Source organism: Microtus pennsylvanicus, chromosome 7, assembly GCF_037038515.1.
Source record: "Microtus pennsylvanicus isolate mMicPen1 chromosome 7, mMicPen1.hap1, whole genome shotgun sequence".
NCBI lineage: Eukaryota > Metazoa > Chordata > Mammalia > Rodentia > Cricetidae > Microtus > Microtus pennsylvanicus.
The window spans coordinates 2430504-2456158 of NC_134585.1; the positions used below are offsets into that span (position 1 = coordinate 2430504).

A 25655-nucleotide genomic window follows, 5' to 3' on the forward strand; every position below is an offset into this window, starting at 1 on the left:
TGTCCCTCGGTGTCTCTGTCCTTGTGGTCTGCCCTGGGCACAGCCCTTTGTCCGCCCCTTGTTACTTCTGCTGCTGTCGGTGTCTGTATTCATCAAGGTTCTCTAGGGAAACAGAATTTATAGACTGAGAGTTAGAGAGAGAAGCAGAGTCAGAGAGAGAGACAGAGGGAAACAGAGTCAGAGAGGCAGAGAGAGACCTGGAGAGAAGGAGACACAGAGAGACACAGGTAGGGGAAGGAAAGGTATTCCTTTGAATGACTTACAGACTGTGGTCCTGGCAATCCAAAAATAGCTGGGTGTGAAAAGAAAACCCAAGGATCCAGAAGTTTCTCAGCCCCCGAGGCTGGCTGTCTCAGCTGGTTCTCAGTGTGTGATGGAATCCCCTGGAGAAGTCGGCTCTGATGCAGGGAGGAATGGACTTACTCGCAAGAGGAAAACCAGCAGGGAGAGATCAGAAGCTTCCTTCTTCCCTGTCTTTACCTAGGTTTCCAGCATAAGGTGGGGCCCAGATTAGAGGTGGGGTTTCCCAATCAAATGATTTGGGTTAAAGGTTTGTCTTCCCACCTCAAGACCAAGATGAGAAGTGTGGCACACCCCCCCCCCCATCCCAGAACTCTAGCTGCAGAGTCAGGCAGATCTCTGAGTTCAAGGCCAGCCTGGTCTATAGAGTGAATTCCAGAGCAGACAGGGCTACACAGGTGATGGAGGAAGGTCATTGGTCAAATAAAAAGAAACAGCTTGGCTCTCATTGGTTAGGAGATAGGTGGGAGGAGTAAACAGAACAGAATGCTGGGAGGAAGAGGAAGTGAAGTCAGACTGACAGCTCTCCTCTCGGGGACAGACGCCTCAGGAGAGACACCATGCTCCAGGCTCCTGGGCAGACACACGCGATGAAGCTCTGAACTAGAATCTTCCCGGTAAGACCGGTGCTTACAGATTGTTAGAGATGTGTTGATCGGGATATCAGAATTAGCCAGTAAGGGCTAGAGCTAAGGGCCAAGCAGTGATTAAAAGAATACAGTGTCTGTGTAATTATTTCGGGGCAAAATCTAGCCGAGCAGGCGGCTGGGGTGTTGGGGACGCAGCCCCGCCGCCGCCCCTATTACTACACACAGGGAATCCTGTCTTGAGAAAGAAAACAATCAAAAACAGAGACACAAAGAATGAAGAGGATCTTCCTTCTTACTTCAATTTTAGCAAAACTCCCTTAGAGGTGTAGGCTCAATGTTTCGGTTTTGCTTAATTCCAGATGTAGTCAAGTTGAGGAACAAAACTAGGCACCATAGAGTCCCTGCCCACAGGCTGATGCAGTCCTCATCACCGCTGCCTCCACCGCTGGTCCCCGTCTCCTCCTCATGCTACACATGGTGGTGATCAGGAGCAGTGAGGATAGAGCAGGTGAGAGGAGCCTGTGTGTCCCAGCCAGTAAACTTCTCTATGTGGCTGGAAAGACAGCTCAGTGGTTAGGAATGCTGGCTGCTCACAGAGGACGTGGAGTCAGTTCCCAGCTCCACACAGCTCCTCACATTTTTAGCTTCTGATTCTGTGACAACCAGGCAAACATGAGACACACACGAGACACACACGAGGCACATATGAGATACACACAAGACACACATGAGACACACGAGGTACACGTGATATAGACATGAGGCACACACGAGGCACACACGAGGCACACACAAGGCACACATGAGACACACATGAGACACACACGAGGCACACACGAGACACACATGAGACACACACGAGACACACGTGAGACACACACGAGACACACAGGAGACACACATGAGACACACAGGAGACACACACATGAGACACACACGAGACACACATGAGACACACACGAGACACACATGAGATACACATGAGACACACATGAGACACACACGAGGCACACACGAGACACACACGAGACACACATGAGACACACACGAGACACACACGAGACACACACGAGACACACACGAGACACACACGAGACACACATGAGGCACACGTGAGACACACACGAGACACACACGAGACACACAAGAGACACACGTGAGACACACACGAGACACACATGAGATACACACGAGACACACACGAGGCACACACGAGACACACGTGAGACACACACGAGACACACAGGAGACACACATGAGACACACAGGAGACACACAGGAGGCACACACGAGACACACACGAGACACACACGAGGCACACACGAGACACACACGAGACACACACGAGACACACACGAGGCACGCATGAGGCACACATACACAAACATAAGAAGATATGAATGCATATTGAATGAAAATAAAGATTTAAGAAACCATTCTTCATCTAATATGTTTTACATGTGTGCATGGGTGTGAGTGCAGGGAAAGGAGACTGTGGTGTCCGTGTCGTGGCTCACACACGGGAGTCATAGGATCGTGGAGTCAGTGCTCTCTGACCTTATGTGGAGTCAGCAATGAAACTCAGGTTGTCAGAGTTGGTGGCCATTGCTTTTATAATCTGCTAAATCATATCCACCCCTTCTTGCACTTTGTTGTGGTTTCTTTTCTCTATTTCTTTCTTTTCTTTTCTCTCTATGGAGCTGTTCTGAAACTCAATATTTAGACCAGGCTGGACTCAGGCAGACAGAGGTCCATCTGCTCTGTCTGTGCTGGTGTTAAAGTGTCTCTGCCTCCCAGCCTCTCACCTTCTGAGACTGCATTCACACAGCTCAGGCTGGTGTTGAACCCTCTGTCAAGGACCAGCCTCAATAAAACACTTTTGACAAGATAGGGGCATGGGAATTGAAGAAATATAAGCAAAGAATTTGAAGACGAATTAAAATAATACGACAGAAAATATAGAAAGTGTTGGGAGGGCATTTCAGTTAAAAATCCTGAAGTTTTACCGGCATTTATTATTTTGTAGCTTTTATATTTAATATAAATGGGGACAAGGAGGTAACAAAGGCTTTATTAACGTGATACAAAGGATAACTCACACAGTCAAAGGTTTCATCACTCTGAGACATCAAATCATCAGCATTTTGTTGTCTAGGTAGCAAAAGAGGTCTAGGTCACATATGCTGAGGACTTCCCTTCCCTAGCTGACCTCATAGTTACTGAAGAAGGAGCAGAAGCACATTTGTGTATCCTGACCACCTGTCAGGATGGGATGTAACTGTCTTAATTTCAATAGAACCAGGCAATCATCTCCTGAGTTAGAAGGTGCAACTATGCCTGTCAAATCTCCAAACTCTCTGACCCTCAACAAGGTGGAAATGAGCCTGCATTTTCGGCCTCCACAACTCTCTGTAGCTGGGGATGTCCCTGAGTTCCTGATCACCCGGCCTCTCCCTTCTGAGCACTGAGAGGGCAGGCCTGCCTCACTCCACAGCCTCAGGATCACGTGTCCACCAGCACAGCCAGCTGTGGCTTCTGTACCAGTGCTATGGTCAGTGCAGCTGATGTGACCACAGTGCCCTGGGAGAGGACACAGTGAACAAGCGGTCAGGCCAGTTAGTGTTCACTCAGGCTGTCTGATCTGCTCCTGGTCATAGTCTCTCCTCCCCTCCCCCAGGGAAGGTATAGACTGGGGACCAGGAGGAGATAAGGTTTATAACATCAAGGCACCTGGAGTCCAAGGTTCCTTGCAGGTTCCTGCTGAGTCTGTGCTGTGTGGAGTGGGGGGTTGGGCTGGGGATGACAGAGTCTGTGCTGTGTGGAGTGGGGGTTGGGCAGGGCTGGGGATGACTGAGTCTGTGCTGTGTGGAGTGGGGGTTGGGCAGGGCTGGGGATGACTGAGTCTGTGCTGTGTGCAGTGGGGGTTGGGCAGGGCTGGGGATGACTGAGTCTGTGCTGTGTGCAGTGGGGGTTGGGCAGGGCTGGGGATGACTGAGTCTGTGCTGTGTGGAGTGGGGGTTGGGTGGGGCTGGGGATGACTGAGTCTGTGCTGTGTGGAGTGGGGGTTGGGCAGGGCTGGGGATGACTGAGTCTGTGCTGTGTGCAGTGGGGGTTGGGCAGGGCTGGGGATGACTGAGTCTGTGCTGTGTGGAGTGGGGGTTGGGCGGGGCTGGGGATGACTGAGTCTGTGCTGTGTGCAGTGGGGGTTGGGCAGGGCTGGGGATGACTGAGTCTGTGCTGTGTGCAGTGGTGTTGGGCGGGGCTGGGGATGACTGAGTCTGTGCTGTGTGCAGTGGGGGTTGGGCAGGGCTGGGGATGACAGAGTCTGTGCTGTGTGGAGTGGGGTTGGGCGGGGCTGGGGATGACAGAGTCTGTGCTGTGTGGAGTGGGGTTGGGCGGGGCTGGGGATGACTGAGTCTGTGCTGTGTGCAGTGGGGTTGGGCGGGGCTGGGGATGACTGAGTCTGTGCTGTGTGCAGTGGGGGTTGGGCAGGGCTGGGGATGACTGAGTCTGTGCTGTGTGCAGTGGGGGTTGGGCTGGGGATGACTGAGTCTGTGCTGTGTGCAGTGGGGTTGGGCGGGGCTGGGGATGACTGAGTCTGTGCTGTGTGGAGTGGGGGTTGGGCAGGGCTGGGGATGACAGAGTCTGTGCTGTGTGGAGTGGGGTTGGGCGGGGCTGGGGATGACAGAGTCTGTGCTGTGTGGAGTGGGGGTTGGGCAGGGCTGGGGATGACTGAGTCTGTGCTGTGTGCAGTGGGGGTTGGGCAGGGCTGGGGATGACTGCAGGTGAGGATTCTGTGCCAGCCTTGCTTTCTTTCCCTAAATCTGAAGTTGTTTTCAAGGGGCTGGGGAGACAGCTCCGTGGTTAGGAGCCCTTGTTGGCCCAGTAGCCACATGGTGTCCCGGAACCCTCTGTAACTCTAGGTAAAGCAGATGGGGTAGGCACAGGGAGGACAGGTTTCTGAACGACCCACCTTCCCCTCATGTTAGTAGTTCCTGGAGCTGGAACAGCACCCATGGCATCGTCTCTGTCCGCAGTTGTGACTGGGCTGACATAACTCTGGTGAGTCCAGCCCAGCTCCTGATGCTGAACAGAGATTCAGCGAGGATTCCTTTCCCCCTTCTCTCACCCAGAGCATTTCCTTACTGTGTGTTGGCCTCGGGTGTCAGCATTTCATTTACATTTTAATAAAGAAAGCTTGCCTGAAGATCAGAGAAGAAAACAGCCCCACTGGTCAGCCTTACAGCCTTACAGACCAGGCAGTGGTGACACAACCTTTAGCTGCCATAGAGACAGGGAGGGAGGGGCATGCCTTTAATTCCAGCGGTGCACATCTTTAACCTAAGCCCAGAGAGGATTATAACACAGGGGGAGACAGCTCTCAGTCCCAGTCCCATCCTGAGATTCCTGGAGCAGGATCGCCATTCTCCACCTGAGGTCGAGGTAAGAGCAGAGTCTGACTGCTTTGCTTTTCAGATCTTCAGGTTGAACCCCAGTTTCTCTCTCTGAGTTTCTATTAATCGTGCTTCGCTCAGGAATCTCCCCAACAGGCGGGGTTGTTGGTGGCAGAGTGGGCTGGAGTGGGGTGGTGAGATGAACTTTCACCTCTTCCTGACAGAGAAAGGAACAAGCAGAAGGAACACACACCCTGTTCACATCAGCTTTCAGTTTCGGTGTTCCCATTGCTCTACTGACTGGGAGCGCTCTGCTGGAGCCGGCTGGGACAAAGTCTCTGCAGAGGCCATGACAGCTCATGCCAGGCTCTCTTTCCTGTCTGTTGGCCTAGGAACCATGACTCTGATGGAGATGTGGAAAGCAGAGCCTGGCTTTGGGGAGAGCTGAGCTTAGCCCTCTGAGAGCACCGTGGAGCAGGGCTGAACTCCAGGAGGAAGATCTGCGGTCTACTAAGTCCTCTAGGATCTTGAACCATCCCCCATGCAGCCAAGTCCTTTCAAAGCTGCAAGCAAAGAGAAGCAGGTATGTTTGCTCTGAAGATACCTGGAGCCCGAGGAAGAAACCAGAGGGGAATTTATGTTAGGTGAGTCTCAGCAGGTCACGTGCCTGGTGACTGGGCCTGGAGACACCTTCAAATCTTCTAAGGAGTTTGTCCTTCTCAGGCCTTTAGGCTGTCCCCTCCCCTAACCTTCTGAAGAGCGGTGATTGGGGCAGACTAGGGTTTATTCATGTTCTTTTCAAGCCTGTCTGTACCACACAGGGTCTTTATCAAGGACAGAGAGAGGAGAATAAACCTGTCTGTGGGGTGTGTGTGTGTGTGTGTGTGTGTGTGTGTGTGTGTGTGTGTGAGAGAGACATCTGCCAAATGTGGGGTGATGGCCTGGAACCATGGAACGAACTGGGCTGGGACTGTGGTGTGGAAAACTCCACAACCAAGAGCTCATCCAAGGCCCTCGTGATGGGCAGCTCAGCCTCCTCGGGGACACGTCTGTCTCTGGAGCTGCCCAGATGATGCCTGGTCACAGTTATGGAACAACAGAAGCACAGGAGGAGGCCATGCTGTCCCTGAGGGAGGGGTGGGCACAGGCTCCGTGTCTGGGGTCACAGGCAGTGTGGACGTGGAGAGTGGGATTGACGGTGTCTCCTCTGGGCTCTCCTCGGGGTGCTGAGAGGGCAGGGCCTGGGTTCTGGGCAGAGCTTGGCTGCACTGTGGCTGGGCATGGGGTGGAAACGAAGGAATGGCTTCCTCTCAGAGGACTTGGATGTCCCCAGCTCCCCAGTCTTCTTCTGTGTGGCTGGGAGGGACCCGGGCATGGGTGTTTGCCTGGTAGTGTAGACGTGTTTTGTCCAGTGGGGCTGACACCTGCCTTGATGATCCTCTCCCTGCTCAGGTGTCCAAGCTCAGTGTGGAACCTGCCTCCTGCTGCAGCCCAAGGGTCTTGGTCTCCTCACCTGTGTCTCCCCGGCTCCAAGGACATGGACAACTGCCGCAAGCATGCTCTGCCCCGCTGTGTGACCTGCCTGTTTGTCCTTGCACACCTGCTTACCCGGACGTCCACAGGTGAGTGTGCTCTGCTCTCTCTCCCATGTCTCCCTGCGGTGACCGGGATCTGCCACGACCAGGCTGCTCAGATGTGCACAGACTCATTAATACTGGGACCCAGGGGTTTTCTAGTGATTCATTTACAGTGAGTTACTAATAAGATCTAGGCTGAGCCTGCTTGCATGTGCGTTCAAGAGGCTGGGAATGGAAAATTGCGAGTCCTCGCCCAGCCTGCGCACAGTGGCCACACCCTACCTGGGGAGCAGAGCTGGGAAGACAGCCTTGGAGCTGGCAGTGTGCCAGGGGTGTGAGGAGCTGCAGAGGCCAGGGTTGGCTGAAGCAGAGTGAGCCAGGCAGAGAGAAGCAGGGGCTGAGGGTGGGAGGTCCTGCAAGGCTGAGGGTGGGAGGTCCTGCAGGGGTGAGGGTGGAGGTCCTGCTTGGCTTGAGGGTGGGAGGTCCTGCAGGGGTGAGGGCGGGAGGTCCTGCAGGTGTGAGGGTGGGAGGTCCTGCAGGGGTGAGGGCGGGAGGTCCTGCAGGGGTGAGGGCGGGAGGTCCTGCAGGGGTGAGGGTGGGAGGTCCTGCAGGTGTGAGGGTGGGAGGTCCTGCAGGTGTGAGGGTGGGTGGTCCTGCAGGGGTGAAGGTGGGAGGTCCTGCAGGGGTGAGGGCGGGAGGTCCTGCACTGCTTGAGGGTGGGAGGTCCTGCAGGGGTGAGGGTGGGAGGTCCTGCAGGGGTGAGGGTGGAGGTCCTGCAGGGGTGAGGGTGGGAGGTCCTACAGGGGTGAGGGTGGGAGGTCCTGCAGGGGTGAGGGTGGAGGTCCTGCAGGGGTGAGGGTGGAGGTCCTGCAGGGGTGAGTGTGGGAGGTCCTGCACGGATGAGGGTGGGAGGTCCTGCATAGCCTGAGGGTGGGAGGTCTTGCAGGGGTGAGGGTGGGAGGTCCTGCATAGCCTGAGTGTGGGAGGTCCTGCAGGGGTGAGGGTGGAGGTCCTGCAGGGGTGAGTGTGGGAGGTCCTGCAGGGGTGAGGATGGGAGGTCCTGAAGCAGATGGCACCCTCAGTCCCAGTATCACAGTCCTTCTGGGCTAGAGGACCAAGAGCACTCAGACTGAGGCAGCCATCTTTCTTCTTTATCAAAAGGCAATTGGGATTCCTGGTAGTGCTGGGTGATTTTTTTTTCACAGAAGTAGCCTTTGGCTCCATGTATATGGCTGCTTTTTCCAGAAAGTATGACTGTGTGCCCCCTTCATGTCTGATGCCCACAGAGTCTAGCAGACTGTTACAGACAGTCGTGAGTGCTGGGAATGGAACCCGGGTCCTCTGCAAGTGGAATTAGTGTTCTTGGCTGCTCAGCCCTCTCTCCAGGCCTCTGCTCTGTGTCTTAAGGTTCACGTATAATTCAGTGGAGGAAGATGTGCTCTAATACAGTGAATGCAGGGCTGGAGGTTATGAGTTTCCTGTGTGTGGTCTAAGACAGACCAGGTAGAACTATGTTTCTCAAGGTGCATTCTCAAACCCAAGGTGTGAGCATCTGCAGGGATTTTACAAAGGCAGGATCTTGGCCCAGCCCAGACCTACTCAAGCCTGAGCTCTGGGCTGAGACACAGTTACCTGAAAGGTCCCCTGGGACCAGATTCATGGAAGCTGGAGAGTGAAATCCCAAGAGGTTTCCTAATGGAAGGGTCTGGGGCCAGGGGCACAGGCAGAGTGGGGAGTCTCTCTCTCTCTCTCTCTCTCTCTCTCTCTCTCTCTCTCTCTCTCTCTCTCTCTCTCTCTCTCTCTCTCTCTCTGAGACAGGGTTTCTTGTAGACCAGACTGGCCTCGAACTCACAGAGATCCACCTGCCTCTGCCTCCTGGTCCCAGGACATTCCGTGTCATAGTGGGTGTCCTCTGCTTTAACCTGTGTCTCTTCAGTCCTCTCACGGTGACATCTGTGTCCACAGAGCAGTTCCGGGTGTTGGGTCCCTCAGACCCCATCGTGGCTGCTCCAGGTGGGGAAGCCATACTTCCCTGCTCCCTGTCTCCAGCCATGAGTGTGGAGAAGATGGAGCTCAGGTGGTTCCGCTCCAGATTCTCAGAAGCAGTGTTTGTCTATCGGGACCAACAAGAGCAGAAGCAAGAGCAGATGGCTGGGTATTCAGGACGCACCTCGCTGGTGAAGGACCAGTTCCACCAAGGCAAGGCTGCTGTGCGCATCGGAAATGTCCAGGTCTCAGACAGAGGGATGTATGTCTGCTTCTTCAGACAGGGTCTCTTCTATGAAGAGGCCATCTTGGAGCTGAAGGTGGCAGGTTGGTTAACTGATTCCTGTTCTAAAGATGTTGGGGGACTTGTGTGTGGGAGGAAAGTAAGGGATCATGTCACTCAGCTCCCTAATATATTTTTGAGCAATGAATTATGTAGACCGGACTGTGGTGAAGCCAGCCGTGTAGTGGAGGGTGACCCTGAACGTTGGATCCTCCTGCTTCTTCCTAGTTCTGGGCTCACAGGCATGCTCTGCCATACAAGCTCTGGGCCATCATTGTTATTTCTATTTATTTTTTAAGTTTTTTTTGAGATGAGAAAAAGGTGATACATTCTTATATAGGTTATTTTAATCTAAATTCTTTATGTGTAGTCTCTAAATGTACTGGGCCTTGTTCTGGGAACCAGGGATCCTGCCAATGTCATGGTAAACACCAGCTGTTGGGTTTTATATTTTAGAGGCGTAGGCAGAAAAAGTCAGAGAGCTCCAAAGAGGCATCAGTGAGAAATTATCAATGCTTTAGACAAATGATCGGGTAGAGGAAGGGAGGGCGTTCAGGGCTTCCCTGGGTGGAGCTGGGTGTCCTGCTCTCCTGGGGGTCACAGGTGTGTGGAGAATGGGGAGACGGAGTGATGGTTTCTACCTCAGGGCTCTGGGGTTCAATGTCTTTCAGTTCCTCTGGGTCTTGTGGTTGATAGAAGAGGGACCCGTGCCCTCTTTCCCATAGCAGTGGACACTGTTATTTTTTTGCTGTTGAGCAATGGGGACAAATCCTGGTCCCAGCCCTGGAGGGCTTTCCTCTTCAATACCTGTGTTTCCCATGAGAGGTTCCTATGAGACGCACAGGTGATCCTGGGGTCCCTGAGCCTAAAGTGCCTTCTAGGGTCCTCACATGTGTCCTCCTGCAGGGATGGGCTCTGTCCCTGAAGTGCACATCAAAGGTACAGAAGATGGTGGTGTTTGTGTGGTGTGCAGTGCTTCAGGGTGGTACCCGAAGCCCCAGGTGCAGTGGAGAGACTCCAGAGGGGAGAATCTCCCAGCATCCTCTGAGACCCACACTGAAGATGCTGCAGGTCTGTTCAGCATGGAGAGCACATTGGTGGTGAGAGACAGGTCCTTGGGGAGTGTGACCTGCTCCACCTTCAACCCCATCCTGGGCCAGGAGAAGGCCATGGCCATGTTCATCCCAGGTGAGGGCGGTTCCTCACTCCTACAGAGCTCGGGAAGAGGATGTCCTTTCTGGAGTGTGCTGGGCTGGCTGTCCTCAGGTGTGCCCCTCACTGGCTCTCTGCCTGGGCCACAGAGCCCTTCTTCCCTCAGGCTTCTCCCTGGATGCCAGCTTTCGCTGTGAGCATGACCGTGATGGGACTTCTAGTCCTAGGGTCTTGCTGTTTTCTCATATGGGAGCAGCGTGCAAGGCTGCAGGGTCATCAGGAATGGGAGAATCTGCAGCGTGAGCAGGAGGAGTTGCGGAAGACAAAGGAGCATGCGCTGCAGACAGCGTGTAAGTCCTGATGGCAGTGAAGGACTGGGCCAGAGTCTCCAGGAAGTCCAGGGTTCTGGGATCAGAGTAGGTGGCCCCTGGAGCCCTAGGAGCAGGGCTGGAGTCCTGGGGTCAGCTGGCTCTAGTGCAGACTAGTAGGAAACAACATTGTTTCCTGTTTTTCTGCCAAGTGTACAGATCCTCTCTTCTCACTATTTTTCAGGTAGACTCCAGGAGGAGCTGGGTGAGTCACACTTTTCTTCCTGAGCCCCGTGTGTCCCCCCATGCTTTTCCTCCTGACTCTGTGTCCCCTCCGTAGCCCAGCAGCTCACTTGAGTCCTCATGTTGTTTTTCAGACCGGAGGAAGGCAGCTTACAAGGCTGGTGAGTGACTGCCCCAATGTCCCATGGTTCCCTGTGCACATGCGCCCAGGGGTGCCCTCTCCTTGATTCTAGGCAGAATGGGAACCCCTTGAGGGGACAGAAGTGGAAGGTTCTGGGATGGGGAAGCCTGTTCTATGGGCTTTTCAGATCTCTGCTCAGAGCTGGAAGACCTGGGTCTCTGAATGTGCCCTGTGCCCCGGTGCCTTATTCCCACCAATGCCTGTTGTCTGTATTGTTGACTTTTGTCTCCATTAGCTCTGGACTATTGCCTGCCCTGGGGGCCAAACAACAGGGTTAAACTTTCAGTGAAGATGCAGGCAGGAACCTGGGGCAGGAACTGAAGCAGGGACCACAGAGAACAACCTCTTGCTGTCTCGCTCCCAATGGCCTGCTCAGCCTGCTTGCTGGTCCTCTCCGGGATCCCCTTCCTAGTAGTGACACTGTCCTCAGTGGGCTGACCCCTTCTACAATAATCCTAAACCATGAAAACGCCCCACAGCGTTGCTTGCAGCGTTTTTATGGGGGCATTTTCTCAGCTGAGTCTCCTCCTCTCAGATGACTCTAGCCTGTGCCAAGCTGACACAAAGCTAACCTTCAGAAGATGTTTATACGTGAATCAGGTCACAGACCCTGGAGTGTGACCTCCACCCATTCCACAGTCATCCCCCAGGGAGTCATCTGTTCCCTCAGCTCTGAAGGTGTTGATCAAAGTGACGGGCAGTGTCGGGGCTGCGGACATGAGTGGGAAGGGATGGTGAGGGGGGTGCCCGTGGAATAGTGGTGCCCTGCTCTAGAGATATTTAAGTGTCCATGAGGAGCAGTGGGCGCTTCACCCAGAACTCACTTCCTGTCCATGTACACACATTCTTCTTTTCAGCACATCTCCAAATCCACCTTTCCAAGAAGTGCTGAGGTCATCATGGTTTCTGATAACTATTGAATAATTGTATTTTATTCTCTAAGATTTTTTCCTATATTGTAAGGTTTTAATTAAGAGTGAAACTGAATAATTATAGATTGTTACTACTGCTACTACTACTACTACTATTTTAGCTTTGATTTTTGGAGTAGAAGGAGCCAGTTGAGAGTTTAAAAGCCACACAGAATTGGGACAATGGGAGATTAGCCTTACAGCACCATCGTTCTTATCCCTGGTCCATGTAATTTCCCCAATTCTCCTGCCCCTGCATCTTGCAGGAGCCAGCTCCCCCGGGGTCCTCTTTCCTCCTAGGTAAACCTCACCTTTAGAATGGAGGGAGGATGGGTTGGTGGACTGTTTGAGTGGGCTGTTCTGATTGGTTCTCAGGAGAATATGTTCCTTTGCAGCCTGGAGGAAGGCCCAGCTGTATGCAGGTGCGTGACTCTGGAGACTGCTGTCTTCTGGGCAGAACACGGGTCTTAGGGTTTCCCCTAAGTGAGGAAAAGCAGCTTGAGGAGGAAAGGTTGTGTGACTCACACTTCCAGTCCACACCACAGCAAGTCAAGGCAGGAAGTCACACAGGGCAGGATGTGGAGTTCGGAGCGAATGCAGAGTTCGTGGAGGACTGTTGGGTACCATATTAGCCACCCGGCTTGTTCTGTTTCTTTTCCCATGTTCCTATGACCACTGTCCATGGGATGACACAGCCCACCACGGGCTGCATTCTCCAGTATCAATCATCCATCAACCAAGAGAATTTCCCATGGGCTTGCCTACAGACCAATCCTATGGAAGCATTTTTTCAGTTAATATTCCTTCTTCCCAGATGACCCTACCTTGTGCCAAGCTGGCACAGAAGCTTGTCAGCACAATGTAGCCATTGTCCTTGGAGCTGTCAGAAGCAGTGACTGCCCAAAGGACATCTGCACAAGACGGGCGCATTAGGAGAGAGGAGTCACACGGCCTGCCCTTCCCAAGATGCTTTTTCTCTCTCACTCTGTGTGTGTTCTGTAAGTGTGTGTGTGTGTGTGTGTGCATGTGTATGCATGTGTGTGTGGTATTGTGCACATGTGTTCATGTGTATGTGTGTGCACGTGTATGCATGTGTGTATGTTTGTGTGTGTGTGTGTGCACGTGTATGCATGTGTGTATGTGTGTGTGTGTGTTGACATGAGTGTGGAGGTCAGGGGACAACTTCCAGAAGTCTTTGCTTTCTTTCCATGAAGTGGGTCCCCAGGATCAGTCTCAGGTTGTCTGGGTTGGTGACAAGCACCATTATCCTCGCTACGTCATCTCTGTTACCCTCTCTATGGGGCAGATGAAGGGGACTGGGGGAGGCCTCCTAATCAGGCTCTTCCCCAGTTCATATGTAGACAGTTCACGGCTGTTGGGGGAGAGGGATTTTTTCTTTAGTGTTGTGGCCGCTCATCCTTGGCTCATGCTTCTCTAAGGAACCCTGATGAAGGCCATTGTGTCTGTGTTCCCACGCTCTGTGCTCATGTGGACTTTCCTCTGATCTGTCGTTGGTACCCCGTCCCTGTGTACAGACATGTGTTCACCTCACCCAGCACCGGCTCTCATGTTTCCTCACCTTCTCCAGCTCCCGTCATCCTCTTCTCTATGTGTGCATGTGTGTCCCCACCCACTCTCTGGCAGGATGAGGTGAGTGTCCTTCTGTCCTTGTCACTGCTGACCCTCCACCAGAACACCACAGGGAGCCTCCTCGGGCTCACAGAATGCATTCTGGCTTGTCCTCTGGTGTAAGTCATTGTCAGCATCAGCATGGCCCAGTCTGCAGTCACCTGGTTCGGTGGACATCTTCTAGGAGCAGGGTTAGTGGCCAGTTCAGCTTTGCGTAGATGTTGGGCTCTGTTGCTAGCCAGGACTCTAAAGTATTTCTCTGGACCAGACCCCAACAAAAACTATCTCTCTCTGGACTGGCGCGGAAGCGCGGGAATAAAGACACAACTCACATGGTTTTATTGGGAGGGAGATTCTCAGTGGTCCCTCATGAAATCCTGAGTTCACATCCTGAAGAATTCCTCCTCGTTTATTCTCCAAACAGCCTTTATTCCAAAAACATAAACTGAGCAGTAAATACATTAGTATTCTGCCTCCTAGGTAACCAGACAAATGGCTTTTAGTCACACCTGTCGGCTTTGTACACTAGCTGGCACATCAGGTAGACTTGAATCAGCATCTCTATCAGGCATCTTCCAAATACAAAGAAAGGAGCAAAACCACATCCTGACCTTTTGTTAGGTAGAGACAGCCTGTCTGGAAGGTTATGTGACCACTTCAGATACTGACTATGGCATTAGAGCCTGGCAGCCATACCATATAGAAATATGGGCCTACAGGTAGAGACTGGTGGAGGTCATGATGATGTTGTGCAAGGAAGATTCCAGAAGTCAGGTCAGGCAGCTCAGAACTCACTTCTTAGTCTTTGGTCCTGTGTCTTCCTTATAGTTGGAATTCCTCTGCTTTTGTCTCAGCTTTGAGTTCTTTTTCTTCCTAGTCCTCTGGTCTATTGGTGTTCTCTTTCTCTCTCTCTCTCTCTCTCTCTCTCTCTCTCTCTCTCTCTCTCCTTCCCTCCCTCCCTCCCTCTCTCCTCTCCTCTCTTCTTCTTCTTCTTCTTCTTCTTCTTCTTCTTCTTCTTCTTCTTCTTCTTCTCTCTCTCTCTCTCTCTCTCTCTCTCTCTCTCTCTCTCTCTCTCTCTCTCTCTGCTCTGCTTTCCCTGCTGGACTCCTTCTCCAGAGCACCTGGTTGCTCAGTGATTGAGCGTTTAGACCAGGTGTTCTGAGTTTGTTTGGGCCTTCAGGATGTTTGTGGTCTTGCTGGGCCTGTGTGATCCACTTGAAATTATATATGACTCTCTGTGATGTTGCATCATGGGGACCAACGTACAACTTAGAATTGCTCACATACATTATCTCTTCTTTATTTTTTAAATATTTATTTTTTTTTGCTGAGAATTCTCTGTTTAGATTCATATCCCATTTTTAATTGGATTATTTGGTTTTCTGATGTCTAGTTTCTTGAGTTCATTATATATTTTGAATATCAGTCCTCTGTCAGATGTGGGTGAAGATCTTTTCCCATCTTGCAGGCTGCTGTTTCCTCCTTTTGACCATATTCTTTGCCTCAAAAAGCTTTTCAGTTCAGGAGGTCCCATTCATTAACTGTTGCTCTCAGTGTCTGTGCTACTTCCCACCTCCTCTTCCATCAGGTTCAGTGTATCTGGTTTTATGTTGAGGTCCTTGATCCACTTGGACTTGAATATTGTGCAGGGTGATAGACGAGGATCTATTTTCATTCTTATCCATGCAGCCATGCAGTTGGACTGGCATCATTGCTTTCTATATTCTATTGTATAATTTTGGCTTCTTTATAAAAAAAAAATCAGGTGTCCATAGGTGTGTGGCTAACTTCTGGGTCTTCAATTTGATTCCTTTGACCAACCTGTCTGTTTTGATGCCGATGCCATGCAGTTTCTACTGCTTTTGCTCTGGTCCAGTTTGAGATCAGGGTTAGCAATACTCTTGGAAATTCTTTTATTGTACAGTATTGTTTGAGCTATCCTTTTTTTTTTATTTGAAGTTGAGTATTGTTCTCTCAATGTCTGTAAAGAATTGTGTTGGAATGTTGATGTGAATTGCACTTAATCATAGATTGGTTTTGGTAAGATGGCAAATTTCATTATATTAATCCTATTGATCCATGAGCATGGGAGATCTTTCCATCTTCTGGCATCTTCTATAATTTTTTCTTCAAAGATGTGATGTTCTTGTCATACTTTTGTCAGTGTTCTGTTTTGCATGGGTCCATGGGAAAATCAGAGTCATTCCAAAGTATATTTTAGACTTTATAGCATCCTGGATATCAGCTTCTATTGAACTGACAGCTGGTTGCTTCCAAAAAACCTTTTTTATTGTTACACAATTTACACCTCTCTGGAAGTCAGTTTCTGCAAACCAAATCTCTTCTCTGAGGTTGTCTGAAGGACCCATCTGCCCAAGCAATTCTCAGTCACCAAGCTTCTTGGTTTTCCAAGCTCTCTCATAACCAAGTCTTGCCAAGCCCTTGAAACTTTCAGGAAGAACTCAGATAAAAATCAAACACACTAACAAAAGGTGAGAGGAACAAAAAATAACAGTCAGAAAAGGCAACAGTTACAAAGGTAACAGTAACAAAAAGTAACAGTAATGAAAGGTAACATTCACACAACAGAACAGCCTAGTAGTGGTAGCGCTTGTCTTTAATTCTGGCACCTGGGCTGCAGAGGCAGGTGGATCTCTGTGAGTTCCAGGCCAGCCTGGTCTCCAAGAGCTAGTTCCAGGACAGGCTCCAAAGCTACAGAGATGCCATCTTGAAAAACAAAACAGAACAAAAGCAAACAAAAAGAGTTAACAGAACAAAAGGTAACAGAACAAAAAGTAGTAGTTACAAGGTAACAGTCACAAACAGCAACAGTAATAAAAGGTAACATTCACAAAAAGTAACAGTTACAAAAGAAACAGTAACAAAAAGCAGCATCCCAGGAGGCTGTCCCAGTCCAGGACCCAGTCCTGGACCCACACTGCAGAATTCAAGCCAGATGCAATGCCCTGAGGGACCTCCCTCTACATACAGGCCTTTCACTTGCTTGGCTAATTACACCAAGATATTTGATATCATTTATAGCTATTGTAAAGTGTGTTGTCTCCCTGATTTCTTCCTCAATCCATTTATGATTTGTGTATAGGAAGGCTATTGATTTTTCTTTGAGTTAATTTTATATCCAGACACTTTGCTGAAGGTGTTTATCAGCTTTAGGAGTTCCCTGGTAGAGTTTTGGGGGTCACTTATATATACTATCATATCATCTGCAAATAGTGACACTTTGACTTCTTTCTTTCCAATCTGTATCCCATTGATCTACTTTAGTTGTCTTATTGCTCTAGTTAAAGCTTCGAGTACTATAGCCAAAGGATTTGGAGAGAGTGGACAGCCTTGTCTTGTTCCTGATCTTGGTGAAATTGCTTTAAGTTTCTCTCCATTTAATGTGACGTTGGCTATAGGTCTGCTGTAAATGGCCTTTATTATGTTTAGGTATGTCCCGTTTATCCCTCACCCCTCCAATGTAGGATCCCGCTCCTCCTACAGAGTCAGCTAGGGTTAATAGGTAGATCCTTGTGGCCAAAGAAAAGTCAGCTAAAAGAAACAGAAGACAGGATAGAATCGGGCAGTCTGTCTGGTCATGTCCAAGCAGACAAACAGCCGAGCGTTTATTTCAGAACTTTCTTATATAGAAAAGCAGAGCAAAGTACAGCACAGACGTCAGTCAGTATCTAACTGCAGGACCATTCCTGTCCTTGAGTGAGCAGCCTCCTCTCCAACAGGTGCTTGCTGCTCGGAAGCAGCCTTACTTTTTTATCTTGACACTCCTGAGGTTTGTCGTCAGCAGTATACTTTTCACTAGATAGAGTGTTTTATTTCTTATGGGATGAATCAGAAGTCTTTCACAGCCCTCAAGGGTATTGGAAAAGACAGAGCAGGTGAGCTTGAACTCAAATGACTTCTTTAAGTCAGAAATGACTCCAGATGGAAACTGAGTCACACGTGGGCTCCCATACTCCAAGACTTTTTTTTTTTTTAACATGAAGGGGTGTTGGAGTTTGTGAAAGGCTTTTTCAGCATCTAATGAGTTGATCCATGCGGTTATTTCCTTTCAGTCTATTTATAGGGTGGGTTACATTGATAGATTTTTGTATGATGAACCATCTCTGCATCTTTGGGATGAAACTATTGATCATGATGGTGATTTTTTTTTTAAAAATATGTTCTTGATTTGATTTATGAGTATTTTATGTAATATCGTTACATCAATGTTCATGAGGGAAGTTGGTTAAAATTCTCTTTGTTGAGTCTTTCTGTGGGTTGGGTATCCAGGGCTATTGTGGCCTCATAAAATGAATTTGGCATGTTCCTTCTGTTTCTATTTTGTGGAATAATTTGAGTACTATTGATATTGGCTATTTTTTGAAAGTCTGGTAGAATTCTTCTCCAAAACTATCTGGCTCTAGGATTCTTTTTTTGATTAGAAGACTTAATGGCTACTTCTATTTCCTTAGGGGTTAAAAGTCTATTTAAATTGTATATCTAATCTTAATTTTACTTTGGTAAGTGGTACCTATTGAAAAAATTGTTCATTTCTTTTAGATTGTCCAGTAATTCTATTTCCTCTGTGTCTGTTTTTAAGTTCCCCCTTTCATTTTGATTTTGTTAATTTGGATATTCTCTCTCTGTCTTTTAGTTAGTTTGGGTAAGGGTTTGTCTAATTTGTTGATTTTCTCAAAGAACCAACTCTTTGTTTCATTGATTCTTTGTGTTGTTCTCTTTGTTTCTGTTTTATTGATTCTGCCCCTGAGGTTGATAATATCTTGCCATCTACTCCTTTTGGGTTTGTTTGCTCTAGTGCTTCCAGATGTGCTGATGAACTGCAGGTGTGGACTCTCTTTGCCACCTTCATGAAGACACCAAGCACTAGGAACTGTCCTCTTGGCTCTGCTTTCATTGTGTCCATAAACTTGGGAATGGTGTAGATACTTTTTCATTGGATTCTAGGAAGTCTTTAATTTCTTTATTTCTTCCTTAGCCCATTGATAATTCAGTAGAGAGTTGCCTAGTTCCCATGAGTTTGTAGATTTTCTGTTGTTGTTAAAATGCAACTTTATTCCATGGTGGTTTGATTAGATGCAGGGGTTATTTATTTTATTTTATTTTTTTTTAATTTTCTTTTTGCAGGGGTTATTTTAACTTTCTTGTATCTGTTGAGACTGTTTTGTGACCAGTTCTATGGCCAGTTTTGGAGAAGGTTCCAGGTGGTGCTGAGAAGAAGGTATATTCTTTTGTGTTTGAGTTAAATGCTCTGTAAATATCTGTTAGGCCCATTTGATTCATGATGTCTGTTAGTTCTGTCAGGATAACCTGTCAATTGGTGAGATTGGGGTGCTGAGCGTCCCATTATTAACATGTGGGGTTTGCTGTGTCATTTAAGCATCAGTAATGTTTCTCTTACAGTGTGGGTTGTAGTTGGAAGCTTTTCTCTGTTCTCCAGTCCCAGTGGACCAGTTTCTCTCCCACCCGCTGGTCTCTGCTGGTGCTTATGAAATAATAATTCTGAGGCTTAGTGTTAACTATAAGTGTTTGAGCAGTAGCTCAGGCTTCTTGCTGGTTAGCTCTACATATACACTAACCCATTTATGACTATCTGTGTATCACCATGTGCCCCGTGGCATCCTGGTCATGCCCTGGCATCTTACTCCTTCAGCAGATGTTCGAGTTTCCCAGACTCCACCTTCTTTTTTTCCTGTATTTTTGCTTGGATTTCCCACCCGGCTCTAGTCTGGCTGGCTATTGACCACATCAGCTTCTTTTTTAACCAATGGTAATAACACATATTCACAGCATACAGAAAGGCACCTGCATCAGTGGGTGCCCTTTCATTTGGGCTGCAGATGTTCAGCTTTGAGAATCATCTTGGTGGATTTCTCTTTGATGAGTATGAAGTGTCCTTTCCCATCTCTTTTGTTTAATTTTGGTTTGAAGTCTATTTTGTTAGATATTAGAATGGCTACAACAGATTGCTTCTGGGGTCCATTTGCTTGGAAAATCTCTTTCCAGCCCTTAACTCTGAGGTAATGTCAATCTTTGATATTGAGGTGTGTTTCCTGTATGCAGTAGAAGGATGGATCCTGTTTTTGTATACATTCTGTTATTCTGTGTCTTTTTATTGGGGAACTGAGTCTGAGTCTTTGATATTGAGAGATATTAATGATCAATGATTGTTAATTCCTGTTATTTTGATATAGTCATTGTTGTTGGTAGTGTGTGTGTGTGTGTGTGTGTGTGTGCACATGCATGTGCTTCCCTTCTTTTGGATTTGATGGCGACAAATTATGTATTTCCTGTGTTTTCTTCGGTATAATTAACCTCCTTGGGTTGGAGTTTTCCTTCTAGTATCTTCTGTAGAGCTGGATTTGTGGGCAGATATTATTTCAGTTTGGTTTGGTCATGGAACATCTTTCTTTCTTTATCTATGGTGATTGAATGTTTTGCTGGGTATAGAAGTCAGGGCTGGCATCTTGGCCTCTTAGATACTGCAGCACATTGTCCAGGCCCTTCTGAGTCTCTGTTGAGACGTTGGGTGTAATTCTAATAGGTCTGCTTTTATATGTTACCTGGCCTTTCCCCATTTCCCCCTGCTGCTTTTGATATTCTCTCTCTCTCTCTCTCTCTCTCTCTCTCTCTCTCTCTCTCTCTCTTCTCATCTGTACATTTACTGTTTTGATTACTATGTGGTGGTGGTGGTTTTCTTTTCTGGTTCAATCTATTTGGTTTCCTGTAAGCTTCATGTACATTTTTAGGTGTCTTTCTTTAGGGTAGGTAAATTTTCTTCTATGATTTTACTGAAAATATTTTCTGGTTCCTTGAGCTGGGAATCTTTTTTTTATTCCTATTATTCTTAGGTTTAGTCTTTTTACAGTGTCCCAGATTTCCTGGATGCTTTGTGTTAGGAAGTTTTAGGTTTAACATTTCCTTTGACTGGTGTACCAATTTCTTCTATCATATCTTCTGTGCCCGAGGTTCTCTCTTTCATCTCGTGTACTCTGTTGATGGTGCTTGCATCTGTAGTTCCTACTCACTTACCTGCTTTTTCCATCTCTTAGATTCCCTCTGTTTGAGTTTTCTTTATTGCTTCTATTTCCATTTTCAGGTCTTGATTGGTTTTATTCATTTCCTTCACATGCTTGTGTTTCCCTAGATTTCTTTAAAGGACTTATTCATTTCCTCTATAAGGGTCTGGATTGTCTTGAGAAGATTCTTGAGCTTCTGCTGTGTTGGAATACCCAGGACTGTAGTAGGAGAGCTGGGTTCTAGTGATGCCATGTTGCTGTAGCTGTTGTTGATTGTGTTCTTATGCTCGTCATGTGGGTTTGGGGTTATTATAGATTTACATGGTGATTTCTGAGTTTTTGTTTGTCACACGGAGATCTTTTCCCTTGATTTCTGTTTTCTTTTTGGTCTTCTGGACTGAGTGGCATGGGATTATGGTGACCAGCAATTCTTGAGATCCAGTAAGTTGTTTTTACTGGGGATTTTGCAACTCTTGTGACTTCTGGTGTTTTGGGTGTCAGTGCTGGCTCTGGGGTTCTTGGTACCTGCTTGGTGTCTGGGGTTCCTAGTACAGCATGGCCTCTGGTAATTCAGAAGCCTTTTGTCAAAATAACAGGCTGGGATTTGGAGCCCAGGGGAAGGATTACATTTGGGGGCTTGTGGGCAGGCTTTAATGGGTGTTAGCAGGAGTTAGGTAGTGCTGGAACTGGTGTTCCTAGCTCTGTGTGGCCTCTGGTAAGCTGAAGCCTTCTGTCAGAATTGTGGAATTCTTTTGTCAAGTCCTTATGGAAAGGCTTTGAGTGTACCTGTGTGTGCATGTGTAACTGTGTGTGTGTGTTTATGTGTGTGTGCATGTGTACCTGTGTGTGCATGTGTAACTGTGTGTGTATGTGTTTGCGTTTATGTGTGTGTGCATGTGTAACTGTGTGTGTATGTGTACCTGTGTGTGCATGTATACCTGTGTGTGCATGTGTAACTGTGTGTGTGTGTGTTTGCGTTTATGTGTGTGTGCATGTGTAACTGTGTGTGTATGTGTACCTGTGTGTGCGTGTTTATGTGTGTGTGCATGTGTACCTGTGTGTGCATGTGTAACTGTGTGTGTATGTGTTTGCGTTTATGTGTGTGTGCATGTGTACCTGTGTGTGCATGTGTAACTGTGTGTGTATGTGTTTGCGTTTATGTGTGTGTGCATGTAGGGCTGTGCTTCTTGATTTGCTCGGTTTCTTTTCTCATATTCTCTATGACCACCTTCCAAGGAATGACACTGCCCACAATGCGCTGGGCCCTTGCACATAAATCATCAATCAAGAAGATGTCCCGTAGACTTGGCTACAGGCGAATCCTATGGAAGCATTTTCTCTATTTAGATTCTTTCCTCCGGGATTACCCTATCTTGTGTCGAGCTCATGTAAAAGTTAGTCAGCACAATGTAGTTGTTGTCTCCTTGAGCTGTCAGAAGCTGTGACTACCCAGAGACCTGTGTAAGAGTTAACCTATGAGGAGAGGAGAGCCACAAGGACCTGCCCTTACTAATGGAGATTTTCTCTCTCCTTGTCTCTCTCTGTCTCTGTCTCTCTCTGTATGGCAGGTATATTGTCCCCACACTGCCAGGACTGTGTTTGAGAAAAGAGCTGCAGACAAAATGTGTGCAGTGTCTGAAACCCCTCACATGACCTGTTCTTCTCTTGTAGATTGGCGCAGGGAGCACTTCCAGTCCTGTGAGTGACTCTGGTCCTCAGGGACACTCCTCCTGCTCTTCCCATGGCTCTGGTCCCTCCTTCAGCTCCTGTGGTGACAACCTCAGTGGTGGTGGTCTGGGAGGCAGAGGGGATGCTCACTAAGCTGGGTCTGGTTCTCAAGGGCCCTGTGACCTTGAACCCCTAAATGGCCTTTTGTTCCCTTTCCCTACTTGCCAGTCATGGTCTTGAGCCACAGGCTGCTCTGGGAGGGACTTTTCCCCCTAGAAGAAGCTAAGAGACTTTGAGGTGGAGGTGGGATGGCTGAGGCCTTGTTTAGGGGCTGGAGAGGACCTCCCATGATTGGTAACTCTCCTGCAGGGTCTGTCACTCTGGATCCAGACACTGCCCACCCCACCCTCGCCATCTCTCAGGACAGGAGGCGTGTGACCCGGAAGGATACCACTCTGTGCCTGGATGACCTCTTCTGTGTGTTAGGCATGGAAGGCATCTCCTCTGGAAGACGCTACTGGGAGGTGGAGATAAGGAATGGAGACAGCAGCAAGTGGACTCTGGGGGTCTGCAGGGAAGATGTGGAGAGAAAAGGCTTTTACTCAGAGTGTCCCAAAAAGGGGGTTTGGACTGTGGGGCGGTCTAGCAGTGGATACTGGGCCTATATTGACAGTGGGAGGGCTTCATTATCCTTTAGGCAAGCTCCCCAGCATGTGGGGGTGTTTGTGGACTACAGCGAAGGCGACATTTCCTTCTATAACATGAATGAGATGTCCCACATTTTCTCCTTCCGTGAAGCTTCCTTCGCTGGGACTCTTTTCCCATACTTCAGGCTCAAGTCCGGAGATGTTTCAATGATTCTCAGCTCCTTGGAGCATGACTCTGAGGGGGAAGAAGGGGAGGAGAAGGGAAGAAGGAGGAAGGGGAGGAAGGGGAGGAGGGGGAAGAGGAAGAAGAGGGAGAAGAAAGGGAAGAGGTTATTTTTGCCTTCTTTGGAAGAGTCTGGGAATCCTCCAGGGGAGGGGCTCACCCCAGGCTCTGGAGTTGTTGACTGTCCCCCAGGGGAGGAATCCCCATTCCTCCCTCATCCTGGTGACACTTTTCTCCCATAGTGCAGTTCACTGCCTCTAAGTTGTCAGTGTGAGTCTTTGTGGGATTGTAGAAGCCACAGGAAAGCCCGCAGGCTGAGTCCTGGAAGGGCCTGGAGCCTTGACACTGCTCTCAGGTCTGACTCTGTGGCTGTGGGAACAGGGCGTCCATGTCTTGTGTTCAGACACCAGGCGATGAGCCCTGACCATTGCTTCAGCTGGTTTGAATTATGGGTAGGCATGCTCCTTTTGGTGTTAAATGCCATTTTCCTGGGTTTCATACCTTTTGGTAGGAAACTGACCAAGGGCTGAATGGACATTGTTTTAATTCATTCATCTGGCCATGGGACTCCAGGGTCTTCTGTGTATGTTGGCTCTTGTGACCAGTGTGCCGTGAATCAGGGGGAGCTGACCTCTGACACATGACTTCCTGTCCTCAGGATTCGTTCCCAGTAGTGGGATTTCTGGGCCATAGATAGTTACATTTGGTGACCTTCTCTGTGGACAACAACCTGTGCATCAGGTGTCCATGGACCAGCCTCATCCTAAGTCAGTCTGTTAATAAAATAATTTATTACACAAAGTGTTTGATTCTATAATCAAGTCTCTCTACCCACACATAAATATACATATGACTATGACAATTTATATTTACTAAAGATTGACTTCATGTATTTTAACTGTTTATTTGTGTATGTAGATATGTATGTATGTATGTTTGTATGTGTGTATGTACCTACCTACCTATCTATGAATCTCTTTCTCTATATATGTATGTATGTATGTATCTATCATTTATTTTTTTAAAACAGGATCTCATGTGACCCATGAACCTCTCTTTGTAGCCATACATGTTGTTATGAATGAGAATGCCCCCTGTAGTCCCATATGTTTGGATACTTGGTTCCCATTGGTTGTGGGGTTGGGGCAGGATGTATGTAGCCCTGATGAAGTCATCACTGGGGTGGGCTTTGAGGATTCAAAGCTGTGCCTTATTCCCAGCTCGTCCTCGCCTCTTCCTGCGTGTGGATGAGGACATAAGCTCTCAGGTCCCTGCTGCAGTCACCATGCTTCCACTCCCCCGTCACAGACTCTGCCCTCTAGAGCACTCATGGCAGGACAAGATGGTGCAGGTTTCTCCACCTGTGTTCTTGCTGAAGACATTTCAGGTGTAACTATAATGTGATCTGCTTGGAGAATCCCTTGGAACCCCAACTGTATTCTAGGTACCCGAGGTCAATAGGCCCCAGCTAGCTCATCGTGTCTTCTGCTAATTTGCTTGCCTGTGTGAAGGCCCCTGAAGTTGTTGAGTAAAATGTCAGAATGTGGATTTGCATTCAAAATCTGGACACTTGGGTCTCATCTGGGCCTCAGAGTACCTGGGTGTCGTCCCTTCTGGGTCCCTGAGTCCCTGGGTGTCATCCCTTCTGGGTCCCTGAGTACCTGGGTGTCGTCCCTTCTGGGTACCTGAGTACCTGGGTGTCGTCACTTCTGGGTCCTGAGTACCTGGGTGTCGTCCCTTCTGGGTCCCTGAGTACCTGGGTGTCGTCACTTCTGGGTCCTGAGTACCTGGGTGTCGTCCCATCTGTGTCCTGAGTACCTGGGTGTCGTCCCTTCTGGGTCCCTGAGTACCTGGGTGTCGTCCCAGCCAGCTGATATCAAGACTTTCTGTTGGCTGTGAAGTGTCTGAGTGGTCATCTCTGTTCCCATTACACAGTAAGTCCAAGTAAGTCCAAGTAAACGCTTTCTTATATACATTGCCTGGTTATGGCATTTCAGCACAGAAATAGAGAAATAACTAATATGGAAATTTCTATTAGAATTGTGGGGTCTGTTTTCTCCACAAATTTAATGACTGTAGATTTTAATGTCAATTGATATAAACTAGTCATTTTGGAAGAGGGATGAACTCTCAGTTGAGAAAGACTCCCATCAGATTGGCCTGTACACAAATCCATGGGTCATTTTCATAACTAGCGATTGGTGGGGTTGGCCCAGCCTGTCGTGAGTGGTACCATCCCTGGGTGCTGGTCCTGGGTGCTTTTAGAAAGCAAGTTGAGGCTCTGCTGCAGTTCCCACCATCCTGCAATCAGATGAGATACCTGCCTCCAGGTTACATCCCCCGACACCCACTGAACACTGTCCCACAAGACACTCTTCTGCCCAATCTCAAGCACCCGAGCACCCTCCCTGTGGCCGGCCCTCACCTGCAACCCCAGCAGACCACACAGGCACAGGCATGAAACACACCAGTTGAAAAACAGCCGGCCAAATAGACACAGGTGCAAACCACAACAGTTGGAAGAAC

General features: G+C 48.7%; 2 protein-coding genes across 3 annotated transcripts in view; one reads left to right on the forward strand and one right to left on the reverse strand.

Moving 5' to 3' along the window:
- Nucleotides 1-25655, reverse strand: part of LOC142854240 (H-2 class I histocompatibility antigen, L-D alpha chain-like) — a 54039-nt gene that overhangs the window by 12593 nt on the left and 15791 nt on the right. The gene's annotated exons all lie outside the window — the stretch shown is intronic.
- LOC142854230 (butyrophilin subfamily 1 member A1-like) lies at nt 5577-23920 on the forward strand. Its single transcript, XM_075979509.1, has 10 exons — nt 5577-5928; nt 6737-6906; nt 8827-9174; nt 10037-10318; nt 10432-10632; nt 10835-10855; nt 10968-10994; nt 12321-12347; nt 22263-22289; nt 22629-23920. Exons 1-10 carry the CDS (start codon nt 5870-5872, stop codon nt 23369-23371), a joined length of 1905 nt encoding a protein of 634 aa, XP_075835624.1. The 5' UTR covers nt 5577-5869; the 3' UTR covers nt 23372-23920.